Source organism: Pseudorasbora parva, chromosome 16, assembly GCF_024679245.1.
Source record: "Pseudorasbora parva isolate DD20220531a chromosome 16, ASM2467924v1, whole genome shotgun sequence".
NCBI lineage: Eukaryota > Metazoa > Chordata > Actinopteri > Cypriniformes > Gobionidae > Pseudorasbora > Pseudorasbora parva.
Window position 1 is genome coordinate 11336456 of NC_090187.1, and position 21931 is coordinate 11358386.

Genomic DNA, 21931 nt, shown 5'->3' on the forward strand with positions numbered 1-21931 from the left:
ATCCGCTTAGAAAAGCGGCACGTTTTTTTTTTTTTGTCATCACCCTTGATCGTTCAACTATTCGTGTAACTGTATTTAAATAGGGAAAACGTGGAGAAAACTTGACCTCTGTTTGGTACCATAGTGAATGAACTGGGCTTAGTGGGCTAAGCTAATTGCTATCAGATCGTCACTGCCCGTCAGAGAGATTAAGTGCACGCACTCAGATGAGGGAGGCATGTATCAACTCGTTTTAGTTAAGGGAAAACATAGTTTAATATGAAAAAGCGGTGAAGTATCCCTTTAACTGACATATAGACGAGTGCAAGCAAGACATTTTTTCTCCATTTGTGTTCTGAGAAAAGGAAAATGGCATTAGAACAATTCCAGGGCTAGTAAATGATGACTTCATTTTAAAGTGTTATTAATATATTCTAGATGGCAGGACGTTTGTGTCAGTCCCTGTTAGTGTGTGGAGAGGTGCTATGTGTGATTGCGGTGATGTTTCTTTCTCGTATATTATATTTATTTATTTGTTACTTTATTATGTTTAGTTTGTTGTGTGTGTGTGTGTTTTCATCCAGCCTTTATTGTGTTTGTGTACTATGTGTCATTTTCATCTCATCATCGTGTGTGTGTGTGTGTGTGTGTGTATGACCATCACAGCCAATGTGGAGTCAAACAGGCAGGCAGAGCTCCAGTCTGAGAATAATTCAGGTACACACACTGTCTCCCTCCACCTGTCTCACTGTCTATCCTTTTAGCCTGTTTTGACCTCCAGTCTAGATGTGGATGTGTGTGTGTGATAGCCAACCTCCCTGCTGTGTGTAGAGATCTGGTGAGAGCCTCAGGCTCAGGTGCACAGCAGCTGTCTTAGGTCATCATTCAAAGAGTTTGTTCTGTTCTTTGCCCATCTGAACTGATTAGACCTTTATAGAGGAACCATATTTACTGCGCTTATTGCTTAAAAGATACATAATGGTTTTCTGTGCTCCTTCTAATAGTAATGCATTGATGTGTGTGTGTGTGTGTGTGTGTGTGTGTGTGTGTGTGTGTGTGTGTGTGTGTGTGTGTGTGTGTGTGTGTGTGTTTACAGATACTATGTTCACATAGCAATAGAATATGGTTGCAAGTCTTGCATTTGAGTCGTCTTCTTATGGTTGCATTCACTCACAGTTTAGTTATTTACAGGAGTGACAATCGCATTCTATCACCGAACTCAAACCTGTCCATTTTGTGACTCACAAAAGTATTCTCTACAACCCCCTGCTGTGTGAACCGGGCTGGGCAACTAGTTGTCTGCCACATCATGCAGTGCGAAAGAACCACTCTATGCGGCATACAAGCATGTCTCGTGCGTGTGTGTGTGTGCGCGCGCCGTGTTTTCATGTGTTTTGTTAACTTGTAGAGATGGAGAAATGAGCTGTGTCATGTGAAAGTCTCAGTTTCAGCCTTGGTCTTCCATCAGACCTGAATAGTGTGGTCTGTGTGTGATTTGAAATGCGTGTCTTGTCGGTTAATTAAGATTTGACTGAAGAATTTGCGGCGTGTCGACTGATTGTTCCCAGTTTTATGGACAACTTTAAAACGTACTTTAATTATTGAATCACTGTCACGGTTACTTGTGATATTTATGGCAAGAACAAGAATAGAGTAGAATAGCTTGCGACTTTTATTGCTCATTCATACAGAATGTTTTCGAGACGCTATTGTAAGCTGGTGTATTTAAAGGGGGGGTGAAACACTCAGTTTCAGTCAGTGTCATGTCAATCTTGAGTACCTATAGAGTAGCATTGCATCCTGCATATCTCCGAAAAGTCTTTATTTTTTTAATAATTATATAAGAAAGATGCGCTGTTCCGAGTCTTTCCGAAAAAAGCTGAGCGGGTGGGGGCGTATCGTGTGAGCGGAGCTAAATAATGACGTGTGCGCCGCCGTGTTGAGTGCGTCGTAATGCTGTCATCCCTAACAGCGGGAAAAACTTTATTCAAACTAAAAATATGGCTTTTAATCAGATACAGCCATACATCTATGATCCGGAATCAGACCCAGAGGCTGCAGTTGAACAGGAGCAGCAGCAAAAACGACTAGAGCAGGACGTCTCTATGTGGTACAAGTTATACACTAACAATATAATATGCTTAGCGGCTTGTGTTATTTACATATTTATACTTGAATTATATCGTCGTATTTTTGTCTTTGAAGGTGTACATGTGGGAAGTGCAGTTGTGCACGTGTGTGTGTGTGTGTTTACGCGTGGTTTGTGTAGACAACACGGAATAGTAGCACATTTGAATGAAGAAGCGTGCTTATTTAGTTCAACATATTTCCCCACTCTTTGTGTATTGTTGTTTGGAGTGCTTTTACAATACACAAACATAAAGTTACACATATAGTGGCCAGCTAAACAAATGTACACGCACTACACATCGCATGCTCCATTGATCAATTTCTATATATAGTAATATATATAGTAACTATACGTGATCATGTTTGGGCTACTTGATGAGCATAGACACAGACATTTGAAGCAGTCTAACTCACCGCCCGCGGTTCTAACGTTGGGACTGCTCCATCATTCAGCATTAGGCGATTGGAAAATCCGGCGTCAAGCTGGGCCTTGTTTATGAAACAGTCGGCACCGAAATGCAGCGAACAGATATAAACATTCGCGCAACTCAGTTGCTGATCCGGAAAAGCAAATTACATCCACTGTTGCCTTACCGCTGGGTTTTTGGAGAATCTGTGCAGGACTGTCTTGGTCTGGCAACCAAAAACGCACTTTTTGATGTCATTGTTAATTGTGCACATCACCTGTTCAGCGCATCCTACAAGCCAGCGCTTTGATGGGCATAGCCTGTTGCTTTCGCTCTCTCCCCCTCTCTCTCTCACGCGCTTCCGGTAGAATTGTCCGTACGGCCCATACAAGGAAATTCCGCCCCCATTAACGTCAAAGGGGACGCATGATCTCAAAAAACTTGCCGAAACTTATGACTAACCGGAAGTAGTATTTTTGACAAAGAAATACTCCCATCAAACGTCCACCTTAACTTTTGAAACTTTGTCCATGTTTAGTATGGGATTCCAAGTCTTTAACAGTGTAAAAAGATCAGTATGCATGAAACAGCATTTCACCCCCCCTTTAAGGTCCCTTTTGAGGTTCTTTATGAAACTCTGTCATCAGCGCCATGCCCTGAAGGCACTCAAAATATTTGAGACAGTGGCATTGTGTGCTAAAAAAATGTTGACATTTCCAAAACTGCTAATTTCGATTATGTTTGTCTATTTTAATGAAGGTAGAGTTGATGGATTCCTTGAGTCATATCAAGAGCAATGATACCAATTATGCTATAGTTGGTCAAAATGTCTGTCCACCATTTTGAATGTTCTTAAAAACCAACTTTTTTTTTTTTTACTCCTCCTATCCCGTTGGTTTGATTTTCACCAAAATTGTCTCAGATTATTATTATATGACCATGCCTACAGAAATTATTAATAGATTTTTGATTGATTGACCAAACTTTGAATTTACAAAAATTGTTGGCATGATGCCAAGCTGATTTTGAGGCTGTAAACTTGCAATGCTTTGACACCAAACTTTGTGTGTTATTGACGGCTCACACTGACCACACACATCAATTTGGTAACTGTGCCGCCAATTACCCGAAAGTGATAAGCAATTAAATCACAATAGTATTGGTTGTATTTATGATTTTTTCAGCCGTTTTGCCTAAAATAATAATAAGTGACATGTAGCCAAGTATGGTGTTCCATTTGTGCTCTGCATTTCAATTGCTGCGTGCATCTATATGTAGCTGTTTCTTATTTTTCAGTTTTCATTTTAGTTTTAGTTTAAGAATGTATTAATTGCATTGTTTGTTATTTTGTCATTTGTATATTTGTGTGTATGTATGTATGTATGTATGTATGTATATGTGTGTGTATATATATATATATATATATATATATATATAAAATATATATACTTTTATATATATATATATGTATATATATATATATATATATATATATATATATATATATATATATATATATATATATATATTTCTAAATAACTCTTATTAATTTATTTCAATTTTTGTATCTAATATTTATTTAATTTTATTTCAGCTTTATTTCAGTTAACAATTTTTAATTTATAGATTGAGTTTTATAATTATTTATTTGACACTAGTAGCAATAAAATGAGGCATGGTATGCTAACTGTATCTTACATAGCTTGCATATAACTTTATCTCACGGCTCAACAATTTTACCTCCTACCGACCAAAATCCATCATACTTCCAGACATGGCTTTTTAGATTTTGGAGTTAAAATCTCTTTCTCTGCTGCGGCCGAGTTGGGCTCTGCACTTTCTGCCATCTTCACTGCAAGACGCGTCCACTTTCAGCAGCGCCAGTGCGACTCCTGCTGTGACCTGTCCCTGAACCCCCATGTGCGCGCTCACTCGCAAAGCAGACAGCCACGCCTCTACTACCTTGTCCATATAAATGCAGTCCATTTACTACCGCACCGTCGGATTTTTTTCCTTTTTTTCCGCTTTTTTTAATTTTATTTGAATATTAATTTTCACCTTCGAAATTTGTTTTTTTAAAACTATTTGAATACATATTCGAATTTAGAATATTCGTTGACAGCCCTATTGCTTTGAGACATAAGGTAATCTTACGTGGTCTCCCATGATGCTTTGCAGAATCTTCTGTGCACTCGTGTTTAGGAGGAGGCTTGACTTTAGAGATGCTCTGAAGGGATGCTGGGATCTCATGCTTTCAATACTAGCTGGCTATACCAGCCTCTCCAAAAAATGCCTACCCTACCTTTAAGGGCACATTAATAACAATTTTTTCATTCTAAGGCCCAGAAAATCTAAATTAGTTTAGGTTTAGCTGGAATTAACATGCCTAACTTTTAAGTGAACTTCACGGAAAATGTTAAGTGAAGAGAATTGTTCCTTTTAATGTCTATATTTCCAAAATCTAGCATTTTTAAACTTAGTTAAACTGGAAAGTGCTTCAGGTGTCACATTAAAGGACCACATTCATAAAACAAAGTGCAAAAAAAAACCCAGTGATTTAAGGTTTTGTTTTCATACTTGTCGGCTCTTGGCATTTTGTCAAGGTGTTGTCTGGCAGCGCTCAAAGAGCTGATCCTTTGATCATCAACACAGTAAATTTAATCTGTCTGTGTTTTCCTATCAGCTCTTTGTTCCAAAATAAACCCCCACTCACACTTGCATACTCTTACTGCAGGAATTTCTCTTTGAACATGACTTCTAAAGGATGATGTTTTGCGATGATTCTTCTCTTCAGATGTGTCCTCCTTTAATTGTGAGATAAACATTCCACACTATCAGAATCAAAACCTGCTTTAAATGCTAATGTCCTTCAGCTCAAAAGAAAACCCATCAATGCAGAGATGGAACGAGTCTTTATACACCAGGCACCTGAAGAGATGAGATACTGAGCTTCATGTGTATGCTGCGTTTCAAAGCTGTGTTTGAAAATTAAAGCTTTTGGTTATGCGTGTTTCTGTGGGTTTGTTACATCCCTCGCTTCATTAATGAAAATACAAAGTAATCTGAAACACCACAATCATAATCAATATTAGGGACTAAACTAGGTCTTTTTCAATTTTTCACTTTTTAAAATACTGGAATAAATATATTCCATCATGGTTTCATTTTCACAAATAGGTTCTTGAACACATGCATATTCTACATTTCAATCAATCAATCATAAATTTAGTTAGTGCCAATCCTTGATTCTGATTGGTCAATCTGGGTGTTTTATTCACAATAGAAACACAGCTTTGTCCGCTTCATCCAATGGTTCTATGTATCACTACACAACACCCTTAGCAACCACTCTTGGCAACGTAAACATATATTTGTTCTCATTGTTATTGTTCATTGGAGCTTGCCGTATTTTGTAGAGTATTGTGTGCGAGAGATCAAGTGAGCAAGTTTTTTTTTTTTTTTTTTTTTTTTTTTTTTTTTTTTTTTTACCTGCATTTAGTTACAGCATTTTCCTTCAGGTAATAAAAAAAAAAAGTTTGAATGTCTGCTGTGTAATGTCCTGACAGCACTAGTAGTCAAAGCATTTGTCAGTTGTGTCTTGTTCCATGTTCACAATACAGGGAGTGCAGAATTATTAGGCAAATGAGTATTTTGACCACATCATCCTCGTTATGCATGTTGTCTTACTCCAAGCTGTATTGGGTGGAAAGCCTACTACCAATTAAGCATATTAGGTGATGTGCATCTCTGTAATGAGAAGGGGTGTGGTCTAATGACATCCACACCCTATATCAGGTGTGCAAAATTATTAGGCAACTTCCTTTCCTTTGAAAAAATGGGTCAAAAGAAGGACTTGACAGGCTCAGAAAAGTCAAAAATAGTGAGATATATTGCAGAGGGATGCAGCAGTCTTAAAAGAGCCAAGCTTCTGAAGCGTGATCATCGAACAATCAAGTGTTTCATTCAAAATAGTCAACAGGGTCGCAAGAAGCGTGTGGAAAAACCAAGGCGCAAAATAACTGCCCTTGAACTGAGAAAAGTCAAGCGTGCAGCTGCCAAGATGCCACTTGCCACCAGTTTGGCCATATTTCAGAGCTGCAACATCCCTGGAGTGCCCAAAAGCACAAGGTGTGCAATACTCAGAGACATGGCCAAGGTAAGAAAGGCAGAAAGTCAACCACCACTGAACAAGACACACAAGCTGAAACATCAAGACTGGGCCAAGAAATATCTCAAGACTGATTTTTCTAAGGTTTTATGGACTGATGAAATGAGAGTGTGTCTTGATGGGCCAGATGGATGGGCCCCGTGGCTGGATTGGTAAAGGGCAGAGAGCTCCAGTCCGACTCAGACGCCAGCAAGGTGGAGGTGGAGTACTGGTTTGGGCTGGTATCATCAAAGATGAGCTTGTGGGGCCTTTTCGGGTTGAGGATGGAGTCAAGCTCAACTCCCAGTCCTACTGCCAGTTTCTGGAAGACACCTTCTTCAAGCAGTGGTACAGGAAGAAGTCTGCATCCTTCAAGAAAAACATGATTTTCATGCAGGACAATGCTCCATCACACGCGTCCAAGTACTCCACAGCGTGGCTGGCAAGAAAGGGTATAAAAGAAGAAAATCTAATGATATAGCCTCCTTGTTCACCTGATCTGAACCCCATTAAGAACCTGTGGTCCATCATCAAATGTGCGATTTACAAGGAGGGAAAACAGTACACCTCTCTGAACAGTGTCTGGGAGGCTGTGGTTGCTGCTGCACGCAATGTTGATGGTGAACAGATCAAAACACTGACAGAATCCATGGATGGCAGGCTTTTGAGTGTCCTTGCAAAGAAAGGTGGCTATATTGGTCACTGATTTGTTTTTGTTTGGTTTTTGAATGTCAGAAATGTATATTTGTTGAATGTTGAGGTTATATTGGTTTCACTGGTAAAAATAAATAATTGAAATGGGTATAAATTTGTTTTTTGTTAAGTTGCCTAATAATTACGCACAGTAATAGTCACCTGCACACAAAGATATCCCCCTAAAATATTCAGCTTTGATATTAATGAGTTTTTTGTGTTCATTGAGAACACAATGATACTCATAAAGACACAATGAACTCATAAAGATTGCCATTTAATGGAGTAATAATGTAACTTTTACTTTTACTAAAATTTAACTATTTTTTTCCAGTGGAAGAAGGCTTTTTTGTGAATAAGTCATGGCTAAAGGGGTTGCAGGCACTCCACTTAGGGTTGTGCCTAGTAGTGTACTTCACAGCCTCTCATACCTTAAGGTGGGCGTACACGGTGCGATTTTTGCTGTCGTACGAACTCGTAGACGTTTTTTTTCTCTCAGGAGAAATTGCGTGGACATTGTGGATGCTCGTATGGTCATGGCTCGCACCGTGTGAGAGGAAATGCGAAATGAGCCGAGCACGCTAAGAGCACCTCAAGACCTTACGATAATTTTTAAGCATGTTTAAAAATGTGGAGAGTCGGCCTGATTTTCACAAGCTGTCCCCTATTGCCAAATAATGCACAACCATGTCACAGATTACCAAGGCACAGTATTCCTTAAAAAAACAAGAATTGTCTTTTTTTTTTTATGGGGATTTTAAAGTATTAAATATCTTATTGTGTTTGTTCTATTTAGTTGTACCTCATGAAGTGAAACAGGATAACGTGGAAGGTTTGTTTTCTTGATTGTGTGTGTGCGTGTTCGCGTGTGTGTGTGTGTGTGTGTGTGAGAGAGCAGTTTGATATCACTCCATACTTGATACTGTTAGATCACAGGGACCCTCTTAGCTTTATAACCCAAGATCCAGCTGCACTGTGAAGACTAACATCTGTAATAAAGCTGAATCCAATGATGAACCGCCTCTGTACATTAGATGTGTTCAATCATGACCTTCTACTCTCATTTTAGGATCAGTGTGTTTAGATATGATTCTTTTCACAATTCCTCTGTTTTCTCTCTCAGTTTTCTATTTTAAAGTGAGTGTTTTATTGGCATTTATATATTTTACCTCTCTGGCTGTGTTTGGAATGGAGCAGTAATATACCGCTAACTACATACAAATGTATATGGAACAATATGCAGTATGCTACATTTTAAGTGGTGGACATTCACCATCTTGGAAATAAAATATGTTATTTGGCTTTTTTATCAAATTTTGCAATGACAGTAATAAGTTGCAGTAGATATTGCTTCAGGTCCACCAGAAGGTAATTTTGAGTGCATTGCACTTTGCGATTCAGTATTCTGTTCTGTGTGTTCTGTTTTATTGCACATGTTGGCATATAGTAGGCTATCCGGGTATTCTGTGCATACTGTGAACAGTACGCATGATGCATACTACTTTCTTTCTTACTTCTTTTTTTGCTATATTTACATATTACATTTACATTTATGCATTTGCCAGACGCTTTTATCCAAAGCGACTTACATTGCATTCAAGGTACACATTTTTACATTTTGTCAATTCTTGCTCTCTCTGGGAATCGAACTCATGACCCTACTGTTTGAGCTATAGGAAAGCTGTATAGGTAGTGGACTGGCCTCTAATTCTCTGTTTTCCTCTGTCCTTCAGCAGTCCCTCCCCCAACCCCTCCTGCTGAGGACGTGGACCGACAGCGTCGCAGGTTTAACATGCGCATGCTTGTTCCTGGACGTCCCGTTAAAGAGACTCCAGCCACACCTCCACCCATCCCTGTAGAACGGCCCACCTATAAGGAGAAGTTCATCCCACCTGAGCTCAGCATGTGGGATTACTTTGTGGCCAAAGTGAGACCGCGACTGCTGCTTATTTACACTGATGCAAATCTAACTTTTTTTCAATATTTATTCAGTTTATGAATCTAGAAATCACTTGTCAGTGTTTCATTGCTTTCTTTCTGTGTGTTTCCTCCAGCCTTTCCTTCCTCTCTCTGACAGTGGGGCACTGTACGATTCAGATGAGAGCGGTGCTAGTGACAATGAGGATGATGACGACGCCTTCCTCTCGGACACACAGATGACAGAACACTCTGATCCAAACTCCTACAGGTGAGATTGTAACATATCAAAATGATAGCTAGACAGGGTTGTAACGCGTAAAAGTAAAACTAAATTAAACTCTGATGCATTTTGTGAACTGAAATTAACTAACATGACACAGCAAAACACATGTTAAATTGCAAAGTTAAAACAATCTAAAAACAGAGGTTAAAAAAAATTAAAGGTGCACTGTGTACATTTTAGCGCCATCTAGTAGTGAGGCTGCGAATTGCAACCATCGACTGCTCACCTCTCCATTTCTAAGCACATAGAGAAGCTATGGTGGCTGACACACAACAAAGAGTAGCTAGCGCTCTGTAAAGAAGTTTGGGCTACTGTAGAACCATGGTAGCACAAAATGGTGACTTCATTGTAAGGGGACCAGTGGTGTATGTAGATAGAAATGACTCATGAGGTCAAAAAAAGCATTAAAAAAGCACCGTTCATTATTTAAGGTCTTTATACATCACTGAAAACATACACTCACCTAAACGATTATTAGGAACACCTGTTTAATTTCTCATTAATGCAATTATCTAATCAACCAATCACATGGCAGTTGCTTCAATGCATTTAGGGGTGTGATCCTGGTCAAGACAATCTCCTGAACTCCAAACTGAATGTCAGAATGGGAAAGAAAGGTGGTTTAAGCAATTTTGAGCATGGCATGGTGGTTGGTGCCAGACGGGCCGGTCTGAGTATTTCACAATCTGCTCAGTTACTGGGATTTTCACACACAACCATTTCTAGGGTTTAAAAAGAATGGTGTGAAAAGGGAAAAACATCCAGTATGCGGCAGTCCTGTGGGTGAAAATGCCTTGTTGATGCTAGAGGCCAGAGGGGAATGGGCCGACTGGTTCAAGCTGATAGAAGAGCAACTTTGACTGAAATAACCACTCGTTTCAACCGAGGTATGCAGCAAAGCATTTGTGAAGCCACCACACACACAACCTTGAGGCGGATGGGCTACAACAGCAGAAGACCCTACCGGGTACCACTCATCTCCACTACAAATAGGAAAAAGAGGCTACAATTTGCACAAGCTCACCAAATTTGGACAGTTGAAGACTGAAAAAATGTTGCCTTGTCTGATGAGTCTCGATTACTGTTTAGACATTCAAATGGTCAGAATTTGGCGTAAAGAGAATAAGAACATGAATCCATAATGCCTTGTTACGGTGGTGTAATGGTGTGGGGGATGTTTTCCTGGCACACTTACCTGAGCATTGTTTCTGACCATGTCCATCCCTTTATGACCACCATGTACCCATCCTCTGATGGCTTCTTCCAGCAGGATAATGCACCATGTCACAAAGCTTGAATCATTTCAAATTAGTTTATTGAACATGACAATGAGTTCACTGTACTAAAACGGCCCCCCACAGTCACCCGATCTCCTCTCAATAAAGCATCTTTGGGATGTGGTGGAACGGGAGCTTTGTGCCCTGGATGTGCATCCCACGAATCTCCATCAACTGCAAGATGCTATGCTATCAATATGGGCCAACATTTCTAAAGTATGCTTTCAGCACCTTGTTGATTCAATGCAATGTAAAATTAAGGCAGTTCTGAAGGTGAAAGGCGGTCAAACACAGTATTACTATGGTGTTCGTAATAATCCTTTAGGTAAGTGTATTTATGTGCATTATATTACATTTATGTCAACAGATCCTCATAAATATTACACACTGTACATTTAATCTAGTATGACATGTTGCCAAAAATTATTATAATTTTTATACATTATGTTAAAAGGTCTATGAAGCATTTATTTGGAAACCGTTGTAAACAAAGCAGCTGCACTTATAAACACTACTTTTGTATAAAGAGAAAAAGTAGTCTCTGGCCTGTGTTAATGTCCTGTTAACATACTTTGAGATATTTTATCTCAAATGACATTTCGGGAAATGTTTGCTATGCAGTTTGCGTGCAAGTCTGGAATAGAGATCAGCCATAATTAAACTATAACCATCCAGTTGCCGATCATGTGTTTGGAGCACAAACCAGCCGTTTTTCCAATTTATGGCTGGTTTAAAGTTTAAAGTTTGTATTTGTATTTATCTTTATTTGATAGGGACAATGCTCATTGATCAACAACAGGTTACTTGCTGTAAACAAGCCAGAGTTAGCTACTAGAGCTAATTTCCATCTGTTGTCCCTAGCCAGATCTTAAAAGGCACCCTAAGATAAAAAAGTCAAGTTGCAGGGATTCAATTTCGGGGGTATATGCAATCAAAATGGTTGCAATTTCGGCCCTTGTTAATTGTAATCCTTTGTAAAATGGAGCACTGCTACATACACTGGTCAGGATATGTATTTCCTGTCTGTGTGTAGACTGAGGAATAATTATATGATTGTGTTTTTGCAGTTGGTCTCTGATCCGCCTAGTGATGGTCAAACTTGCCCTTCACAATGTCAAGACATTTCTGCCCCTGACAGGACTGGACTTTACAGGTACATGATTAGTAGAAACATACTCATATTAACATGCAAACTGGCAGAAGGTAAATTCAATTATTAACTTCCATTTCCTGCACCTCTCTTGTGTTAGAGTTGCCAGTGACGTCTCCACTGGCCAATGCCATGCTGAAGACACTGGAAAACTGGGAACAGATTCTCCTGGAAAAGATGAACAAATTTGACGGCCCTCCACCAAACTACATCAACACCTACCCGACGGACCTGAGTGCAGGCGGGGGGCCAGCTATACTCCGACACAAAGCCATGCTAGAACCAGAGAACACACCATTCAAGTGATTACATTCACCAAATATCTCAATTACACCAAGAAAAATACAGAATATTTAAAAACTAATATAAATGCGTGATCAAATGTTCATGATTTATTTTTATTTTTTTCAGGTCAAAGCAGCATATCTCCTTCCCTGCTCGCCGTCTGTGGCATTTCCTTGTCAAACAGGAGGTGCTTCAGGAGACTTTGATTCGATACATCTTCACTAAGAAAAGGAAGCAGAGTGAGGTAAATACAGAACACAGGGCTAGGACCAAACACTGACATCATAAATGGGGTGGATATTTAAAGGGGTAGGGCCAGTCACATATTGAGGTATACCAAATGGAGTTGTGCAGGTATGACAGACACTTTGTAGGCCAACCGGCAGTTAGCATCACACTGGTTACCTCGATAAAAACCCAATAGGATTTTTTCGATAGACTTGGATTATTGCAAAAAAACAAGAACTAAGATCAACAAAAGTTTATGATACTTACACGTTTTGTCCATAAACATATATTAATTTTGAAGCCTAAATGCAGTAGCCAGAAGTAAAAAGCTAAAGGTAGGCTATAAAGGAACTACACCACAGTCCCACGAATTCAACGTCACCAGTGGAGGAATGTAACGAAGTGCAAATACTTTACTTTACATAAGTATGTTTTTCACGTATCTGTACTTTACTCAAGTAAAATCAATAATGCACACTTTTGACTTTGACTTCTTTATATTTTGCAGTAAATATTTTACTCTCTACTCCACTACATTTCTTTAACATTCCGTTACATTTTCGTTATATTTTCTGATCCGTTTCAGGGCTCAAGATTAAGGATTGTCCGGATAATTAGTGGATAATAATGTATAATGTACTGTATAATGAACTGACAGTAACTGCACAGTTGAGGCTCACGCAGCCTCTCGAGGAGAAATGGAAACAAAGGATCACCACTCACACAAAGAAACTCAGTCACATACTGCAGTACAGATTCGAAATGTGAAGTTTTTATATTTTATAGCATATAATTCAGTTAAAAAACATTACATGACACAACCAAGAGGGCTGTTTTCCTGAATTCCATCACGACTGAAAATGACACTGATTTCATGGCAGTTCCATAAACAATTAATTAACATCAATTCACTTACATTTTAGATGCACTATTGACTGCTTTTGTTCTATTTCAGCAACGAAAATATTTCCAAGATCAGATCATATTTTGGAATCAGAACCATAATGCATATCACAGCAACAGTGTTACTGAATGATTCAGTGTTTTAATGAATTGGTTGAATCAAAGATTCAATGACCTGTTCGTAAACGACTGCCTCATTCATAAACGAATCAGCCGTTTAAACAAAGCGACTCAATAATTCATTCATTAAGACCCGTCGCCACCTACTGGTGGTTTAGTTTCATGTTTAAACATTCTTTCCAGCATTTCTTATTTGTATTAAAAATATATATTTAAAACAATCTCATAACATTATTTAATTCCGATGTAATTATTGAGTGTAAATTAATTAATTTGATTGGTAACAACACTATAGTGTCTTATTCTAATTTAATTTATTGATCAAATTTAATAATATAAAGGGAATAAAAAGCTGAAGCATAGCCTATATTTAATAAGATTAGGGGAAAATGTCCTTTATAAAAGGTAAAAGTATCAAAAATAATAAGATTTAAATACATGAAAGCTGATGAAAATAATGATATTTAACTCTGCAGATCACCCTGATAGATAACCAAAATTGTTAATCACTGGGCAACAGAATTGTAAGCACAATTAAATTAACCCCAAACTAACCTAATTAAAATGCAGCAGCCCATACTGTTTTCCTCTTTTTAATTATTAGAATACAGGCATTAAGAATACATTTTTATGCAAGTACTTTTACTTTTAATACTTAAAGTACATTTAAAATCAGGCACTTTTTACTTAACTAGGGTTGTCATTGTAGTACTTCTTCTTTTACTAAAGTAAATATGTCTCTGGTTACTTGTACTTTTACTTACTTCACCACTGATCATCACTAAGCTTCCGACAACTCTTTTTATAACTGTTAATGGTTTTTATATCAAAACATTTCCCCAGAAATTTTAGTTAAACTAGTTTATAAGAGCACAGTTATGAGCATAACAAGGCTGTATAAGCAGATTGAGTTTACCTGTACGGCGTGATGGCGTTTAATCTCTCCGACAGCCTCTGTAGTCCTAGCCTAGAAATCTAGACGCACCCTAGCGGCAGCAAATCTAATCTGCCGCGAGTATCGTCTAGCAACTCCCAATACAGTTCTGAGCTTTAAAAACCAAACTCTGTTCGGGCCAATCACATCGTGTATAGAGTCAGTGGGCGGGGTTTAGCATAATGACGGCAGAGTTGTGCTTGCGTGCTACTAGTAAACACAGAAGCTGGTGAACGGCGTTTTTTTTTCGAATCAGCTTTGACCGCGACTCTGGAAGACTTGAAGTTAAGCTTTTCTCTGAGAAAAGAACAAAGAACGGCACTGAAGTCATTCTTAAAAAGGGAAGATGTGTTCAGAGTTTTGCCGAACGGATACGGTGTAAGTTTAATCTGTCAACTAGCTCCGCTTCACCTTCGTTGCTCTGGTTGGAGCGCTATCCACTTGCGTGCAGAGAGAGTTTGAAAGACAACCGTTTATCCCGCCCCTGAGATTGAGCCCTGTCAATGGTGAGTTTCCAGACCAAACATCTTGATGTGGGTCTGGCTTGTCAGGTTACTGTAGTCCCATTAGCCACCTGTAAGCAATCAACTTTTTCAGGACTCATAACAGCTTCAAAAAAATTGCGGTGGGATAATACTGATGTATTTTGCATCATAGAATAAAACGGGAAAGTGATTTGAGCTTGTGTTCACCACAGACATTATTATAGCATTTAACCAAAACGCCATTCAAAAAACCCATTGACTTCAGGACAAGGGAACCGAAAGTGCCAAAATGCTAATGTTTTGGCCTACAACATCATACTTGCAACACTCTGTTACTAAGTGAGTTAGTTAAAGGGGTGGAACCAGGTGAAGAATATGGTAGGCAGGGTGAGGCAGGTAACGATTGGTGAGTGAATGCAATGAAAGGGGGTGAAGTTGCAGTCACATTAGCGCAATTCTTTGGACAAAAAGGTCCATTTTCAATTGTGTAGTGATTTTATGAAGCACGACTTGCACAAAAATCATTGTTTCAAACCAAGCATCTTTCAAGTGCAGCGATGCAAGAAGCACAGCTCACACAGAAGTCACTTTCAGCTCAAGAAGCTTTCTCTTGGTCTATGCAGCAAATGTAGCAAAATCTGCATGGTGAAATATTTTTTCCCTCACGTGAAATTCCTGATCATGTTGATTCCAACTGAAATTACTGGATTTCTCCTGCGAAAATTTGTCAAACAACTGGGGCTTCAGCTTTAGGCAACAAAATGTGCTGGGACAGATGCGAGGTAATACAATCGGTGGGCTCAGACAGGCCCGTCGGGCAAACCAATCAATTGCGTGGGGCCCCGAGCTGACAATGACAGGTTAAGAATAAAATGAAATGACCAATCTGTGAGCGCCCCTTTGATAGTCAATGCAGTAAAGTGCAATGCCACTGTTATCAGGATCCCCTCAAGGGGGCCCTCTCAGTAGCCGCTGACAGCAGCCAGCCAACCACGTGATCTCTACTACCGGCAAAATACAAAACCTCCTCAGCAAACATGAAGTCGAATTATGCTTTAGGAAGCCAGAAAAGAAAAAAGAGAAAGGAAGAGGAGGATAAGAAAAAACAAGATAGTGGTAAGTGATAAATTACACTGGATAAAATAGTCCTACTTGTACAAAAATTGTGTAATTTTGAAGCAGGTAACGTTAGGCTAGCAAAAATATGTTTATGTTAGGTACCTGCCTGACGGCAAATGCTGCTTGTAATGTCAGTCACAGTCATTAGTGCAACTTTTTTTAGAACATTACATACTGTCTTTTTTAACGGGATAAGGAAGACACAGATCTGTTCCAGAAACACTGTTTATCGTATTTAATGACATGACATTGCATTTTGAAGTACAGCATCAGGACAACCCACAACCCATGAGGGGGCCTCCATGTCCATTTTGCTTGGGGCCCCCAAATTCCTTTAAACCGCCCTGGGCTCAGAGTGAAGGATTTAAATGTTGTGCGGCCAAATTGCAATAATAAAAGGGGTGGGGCAATGTAGGAGTTGGGTAATGAAAGGGATGGGGCCAGAATAAGACAATATTTTTTTAGAAGTAATGAGTCCCAAACCAAAATTAATGACTTTATTTGTTATTAAAAGTTTGGAGGAACAAGAGTTTTTTTCTTTCTTTTTTTATCAAGATGTTTATAATGTGATATAATAAATACATATAGAACTGTAGAAAGTAGCCATCTTATATGTTGATGGTAAGTACTGACACAGACTGGAGGGAATGTGCATGTTATCTCAAGACATTCTCTCTCTGTCGAAGCTCCAAATGAGATTAATTTTGCTCTTTATTATTTAATTTGTTTTTCTCCATCTGTCTGTCACTCGGGCATGTGTTTCGTGCTGTGCCCCGTGTGTGTTTGTTAATGTTTGTGTGTGTTGTGGTGTGTATTGTATAGTGTTTAGATGATCATGTGGACCACCTCATACAAAACTGCATTACCGGAGCTCGCAAAACCAACAAGGTACTGAGACACAAATTGGACTCGTCTCTCTGTGAAACCCTCTTAAAGCTTTGGGCTTCTGTCCTCTGTTAACCTGTTCTGACCTCACACACACACACACACACGTTCGTCTCTTTCCTCACGTTCCCTAACTCGTCTGGCTCAGCACTGCTCTTCCTCACTAACCGCCGACGGCACTAAAAGTGGTTTATCAGACGGATTCTGCTTCACCTTGTTTAGAAGATCAGGCAATAACAGCGGTTAATTCATGTTTTGCCTTCTGTGGAGGTGTGTACATGGTCTCAACTGCATGTCAGCAAACTTCCTGCTACTGCTGCTGTGTGTGTGTTTGAATGTGATCTGGAAATGATTATAATAACAGCAGTGCAGGAGAACACATTAATCTGAGTGTTTATATATATTTATATACATGTGTGCTGTGTTACAGGTGGAGGCTGATATGGGTTACCCAGGAGGCAAAGCCAAAATCATTCATAAAGAATCTGACATCATCATGGCATTTGCCATTAACAAGGTTAGGACATTTACATCTCTAGTTCTGTTATAGAATGAGTTTATAGAATATAAATTATTATAGAATATTATATTATAGAATAGAATGAGATTTGTATGTATTTTGTTAATATTAGTTTTCTACACAATGTAGGTTTAAATAATCTTTGGCAGCCTTCTCTCAGACCTTTGGAAGTCATCACACAGTTTTTGCTTATGTAATTTTAACACGGCTGTAATGAAATCTGTTATTAACATTTCTGTGTTGTTGATCAGGGCTGACCAAGTTGATAAATGCTAAATAGATATGTGGGCAGCCATATTTTAATGAGCTAATGGTTGTGAGAAAAGTTTTCATAGTTGATTAGTTTATTAATTCATTACTAATACCTCAAACCTCAAACAGGTACTAATACCTGGCTGACTATATATATATATATATATATATATATATATATATATATATATATATATATATATTATTAGAGGTGGGCATAACAATTTTTTTTTTTAAATCTAGATTAATCTAGATTTATTTTGAAATTATTCTAGATTATTCTAGATTAAATTGCTCATCTGAATTCTGCCGAAGGCTTTCAGAATGTGTGTGCTACCCTCTCACATACGTTACGCTAGGGGTGTAACGGTACAGATTGCTCACGGTTCGGTTTGTATCAGGGTTTTAGGTTCACGGTTTTCGGTACGGTTCTGTATTTACTATGTTCAGAGAAAAAAGGACTACTGTCAAATAAAATACTATGGATTGGACACTCATCAAGATGGACATGTTGACATACTTTTTGTGTGAGTTTGTCCGTTCAAGCATAAGACTTGAAAGATAACTCAATATTTGGGCGCTGTGAGACGTGTGCATGCTTTGGTACGAGTGAACAGAGATAAATCTTCTCTCAGCATGAGTTCTCACTCGCGTCTTCTGGCTCTACACGCCGGTGATGACAGCGAAATGACTGGTCATATTCTGACATACGGCACTCGCATGCACTGAACAGTTTACAAAGAGAGACCATTTTGCCCACGTTTTTCTTTTATTATCGCTGTTGTAATGCATCACTGAGACGCCAGCACGTGTATCCATGGACAGAAACATACATAAAGCATTGTTTTCAAGTTACAACCCATATTAAAGATGCATCATCAAATGTGAGTTGAACCGCGGTGCAAGTGCGTACCTTTTACACAGCACCCCTGCTCACGTCAGACAGCACCAGAAACGCTGGTATAGACCCAGCTCCCAACCCAGCTTTGAGAAATGATGAGAATAGATCGCTGTTAAGGGTCTCACGTTAACGCAGCACGTTAACGCCGATAATGGCCCACCACTTATACACACATATATATATATTTATACACATACAGGCAGTATATATTTTTTGTCTGTTCAATTTCATTTACATTTAATATTAAAATTATTTTAAACAGCCATTTATTAGCACATAATATTAACGACAGTAAGTGTAGATAACAAATTTAAGTATTGGAACTTTTCTCTTAATACATTTTCTGCATTGTCATTATTAATGATGTTATTATAAAGTGTATATGAAACTTCTGTATTTCCCAGAAAATAATAGTGATTTTTAAAAATGTACTGCATAATACAAGTAATTGTATCAAAAAGTGCACACAAATATGCACGCACAAACACACACACACACACACACCACATCAGTTCTAGCATTGTTATTTTAACATTGCAGCCTACTCATCATCAAAATTCCAAACAAAAGTTGTACAGTAGGGCTGTGCCGGTCAGTGTGACAGCCGCCCCACCATGGTTGTTTGCCAAACACATTGCATTGTTTTTGTATGTGAAGGTTGCTGTTTTATGTAGAAGATATCGGGGCGAGTGAAGTACAAAGCCTTGTTTACATAATAAACGAGTGCCGAATGAGAGTAATGTGAGCCCATACATTTGGCCAAAGTCATATGTTGGCTTTGTTTTTATTGTTTTCCATGATTTCACCCAAAAATTTAAATTCTGTCAGATTTTATCAAAAATATGCTATTTTGTGTTTCGAAGATGAACCAAAGTCTTACTGGTTTGGAACAACAAGAGTGTGAGTAAATAATGACAGAAACATTTTAGTGTGAACTATCCGTTTAGCAATATTCAGTTAATTTTTTCCACTGGACTACATGTTGAATCTCTGGTCACACTTTATGCTAAGTGTACTTGCATCAAAAAAGAAGTACAATGTACTTACTGTGTTCATATTGTTGTATACAAAACATTTTTGCTGTTGTTTAGGTGGGGTACGGTAAGGTTTGGTGGTTGGTAAGTCAAAGAGTGGGTTAAGGTGTAAGGGAAGGGTCAACAGTGTAATTATTGATGTAATTACAGAAATGACAGCTGTAATTACATGCATTAAAAAACATATATATATATATATATATATATATATATATATATATATATATATATATATATATATTATTATAATTATTATTATTATTATTCACAATAAGTACTTGTATCAAATGATTAATTTAAATGTTATTACAGAGAGGGACAACATTTCTTTCTAAATCAAAATTTTCTATCACAGCAATGAATTACATTTTTTAATATATTCAAATAGAAAATAGATATTTTAACTGACGACTTGTTTTTTTTCTCTTCTCCCAACAATGCAATTTTTTTTATTTCCGCATACTACAACAAACTTTTAAAAGAGCAAAATAAAAATCATGTTTTAACGCTCCATTTAACTTGTGTTTATCTTCTTTGTCTCAGGCTAACACCAATGAAATAGTGCTGGCGTCCACTCATGATGTCCAGGAAGTGGATGTTTCTACGCTGCTCGCAGCTCAGTCTTACACCTGGATTGGAGAAGAATTTGACAAGGAGTCTCGCAGGTCTGTTAGCTGTCTGTTTGTGTTTGGAACATTGAGCTGACAGATTTGAAGGGATTGCTATGAGCAGCTTGTTTTCTCTGTATAGCTCTGATGATGTGGATTACCGCTCATCTCATACCAACATTGCCCAGGCCAGCACTGGTCCCTTTGCCCCCCAACAGATGGCAGCGTCCTCCTCCATGCCCTGGTTGGGCAGTGGGCAGACCAGCATGGGTGCAAGTGTGGTATGTTGGACTGTTTTCTCGAAGAAAATGAAGATACTTGTATATTATGTAATGTGTAAGTTCCATTTGGAAACCAGTTCTATTTCCTAGGCCTTTTTAACCAGAAAAATCTTATAAAAATTTTAATTAGATTTTTAGCAATGGAAGCTGGCACACGCTAACAAACAAAACAATTTATGTAGCTACAAAGAAAATATTTAAATGGTGGAACACTTTTGTACTGACCAGCAAGTTTCACACCACAATATATATATATATATATAAATAGAATCTGCCACTATTTATAAGTATAAATAACATTACTATTACTATAAATATAATTTATAGTATACTTACTTGTGCAAATAGCTTCTGCCTTAATACAATATTATATATATACACACCAGCAACTTTCACACCACAATATTATATATATATATATATATATATATATATATATATATATATATATATATATATATATATATATATATATATATATATATATATATAATTGTTTTTATTAAGGCAGAAGCTATTTGCACTAAGTATACTATAGATTATATTTATAGTAATAGTAATGTAATTTATACTTATAAATAATGACAGATACTATTTGCTCCTCAGTGTTGTACATTTCAACAGTATGCAATAATAACAGAGTGTAAATTATTATATTTACTGAAATTATTAAATGGATACCACCTTATTGGAAAAATAAAGCCCCCTACATCTGCTCCTAACAGATAAACATTTTATTATTAAACACACATTAGACACTTTATGTTCACTTTTCAAATATATTTGAATATATATTAAAATTTCTTAATTTTATTGAAAATAAATGCCTTTTGGCCTGGCCTGATAAAGTAATGATAAAAGGGAGTAGAGTGAGTTCGGCAAAAAGTGGATTTGAACTTGGGTCGATTTGCATCAAAACTTACTGCCACACCCATCACCCCTACACTATTGCTACTATTGACAATCCAATCTTCTGTAATTGTAAAATGCATTTGAGGTCATTATGCATATATTTCCACCTAGTAGATCCCTGAGGTAGAATTCAATCGAGGCATTTTAGCTAGATCTGGCTCTGCCTCTTTTGGAAAGAAAAAATATTTTTTTTGAGAGCTTTCTTACTTTGCACATCTTATACATGCAAAAACACCTACATGACAGATTTTTTTAAAAAGGAAACCATCAAAACACATCATATGACCCCTTTAATGTACAATCACTATTTCAGCAATGTACTACCTTTGCAGCAACATACTAAGTACATACAACCCAATGCCATCCATGCTGCTGATTTTTGTCTTGCTCTTCTCTTACTAACAAAATAAACGTGCAGCAAAAATGACGGCGGTGAGAAAACAGCAGACAAGAAAGCATCTGATTATCATATGTTTGC

The 21931-nt window shown here is 37.8% G+C and overlaps 1 protein-coding gene across 3 annotated transcripts in view; it reads left to right on the plus strand.

Moving 5' to 3' along the window:
- dmxl2 (Dmx-like 2) overlaps positions 1 to 21931 on the plus strand; it is a 106592-nt gene that overhangs the window by 69924 nt on the left and 14737 nt on the right. For 2 of the 3 annotated variants that reach the window (XR_010898451.1, XM_067419586.1), the window contains exons 30-38: positions 9090 to 9283; positions 9411 to 9544; positions 11904 to 11989; positions 12087 to 12288; positions 12398 to 12515; positions 16883 to 16948; positions 17376 to 17462; positions 20196 to 20317; positions 20403 to 20541. Coding sequence is in view for 2 of the 3 variants with exons in the window: in XM_067419586.1 (XP_067275687.1) it covers positions 9090 to 9283; positions 9411 to 9544; positions 11904 to 11989; positions 12087 to 12288; positions 12398 to 12515; positions 16883 to 16948; positions 17376 to 17462; positions 20196 to 20317; positions 20403 to 20541 (1148 nt within the window). In the remaining variant the exon portion in view is untranslated. The remainder of the gene's footprint in view (positions 1 to 9089; positions 9284 to 9410; positions 9545 to 11903; positions 11990 to 12086; positions 12289 to 12397; positions 12516 to 16882; positions 16949 to 17375; positions 17463 to 20195; positions 20318 to 20402; positions 20542 to 21931) is intronic. The other variant, XM_067419587.1, reaches the window with a different exon arrangement.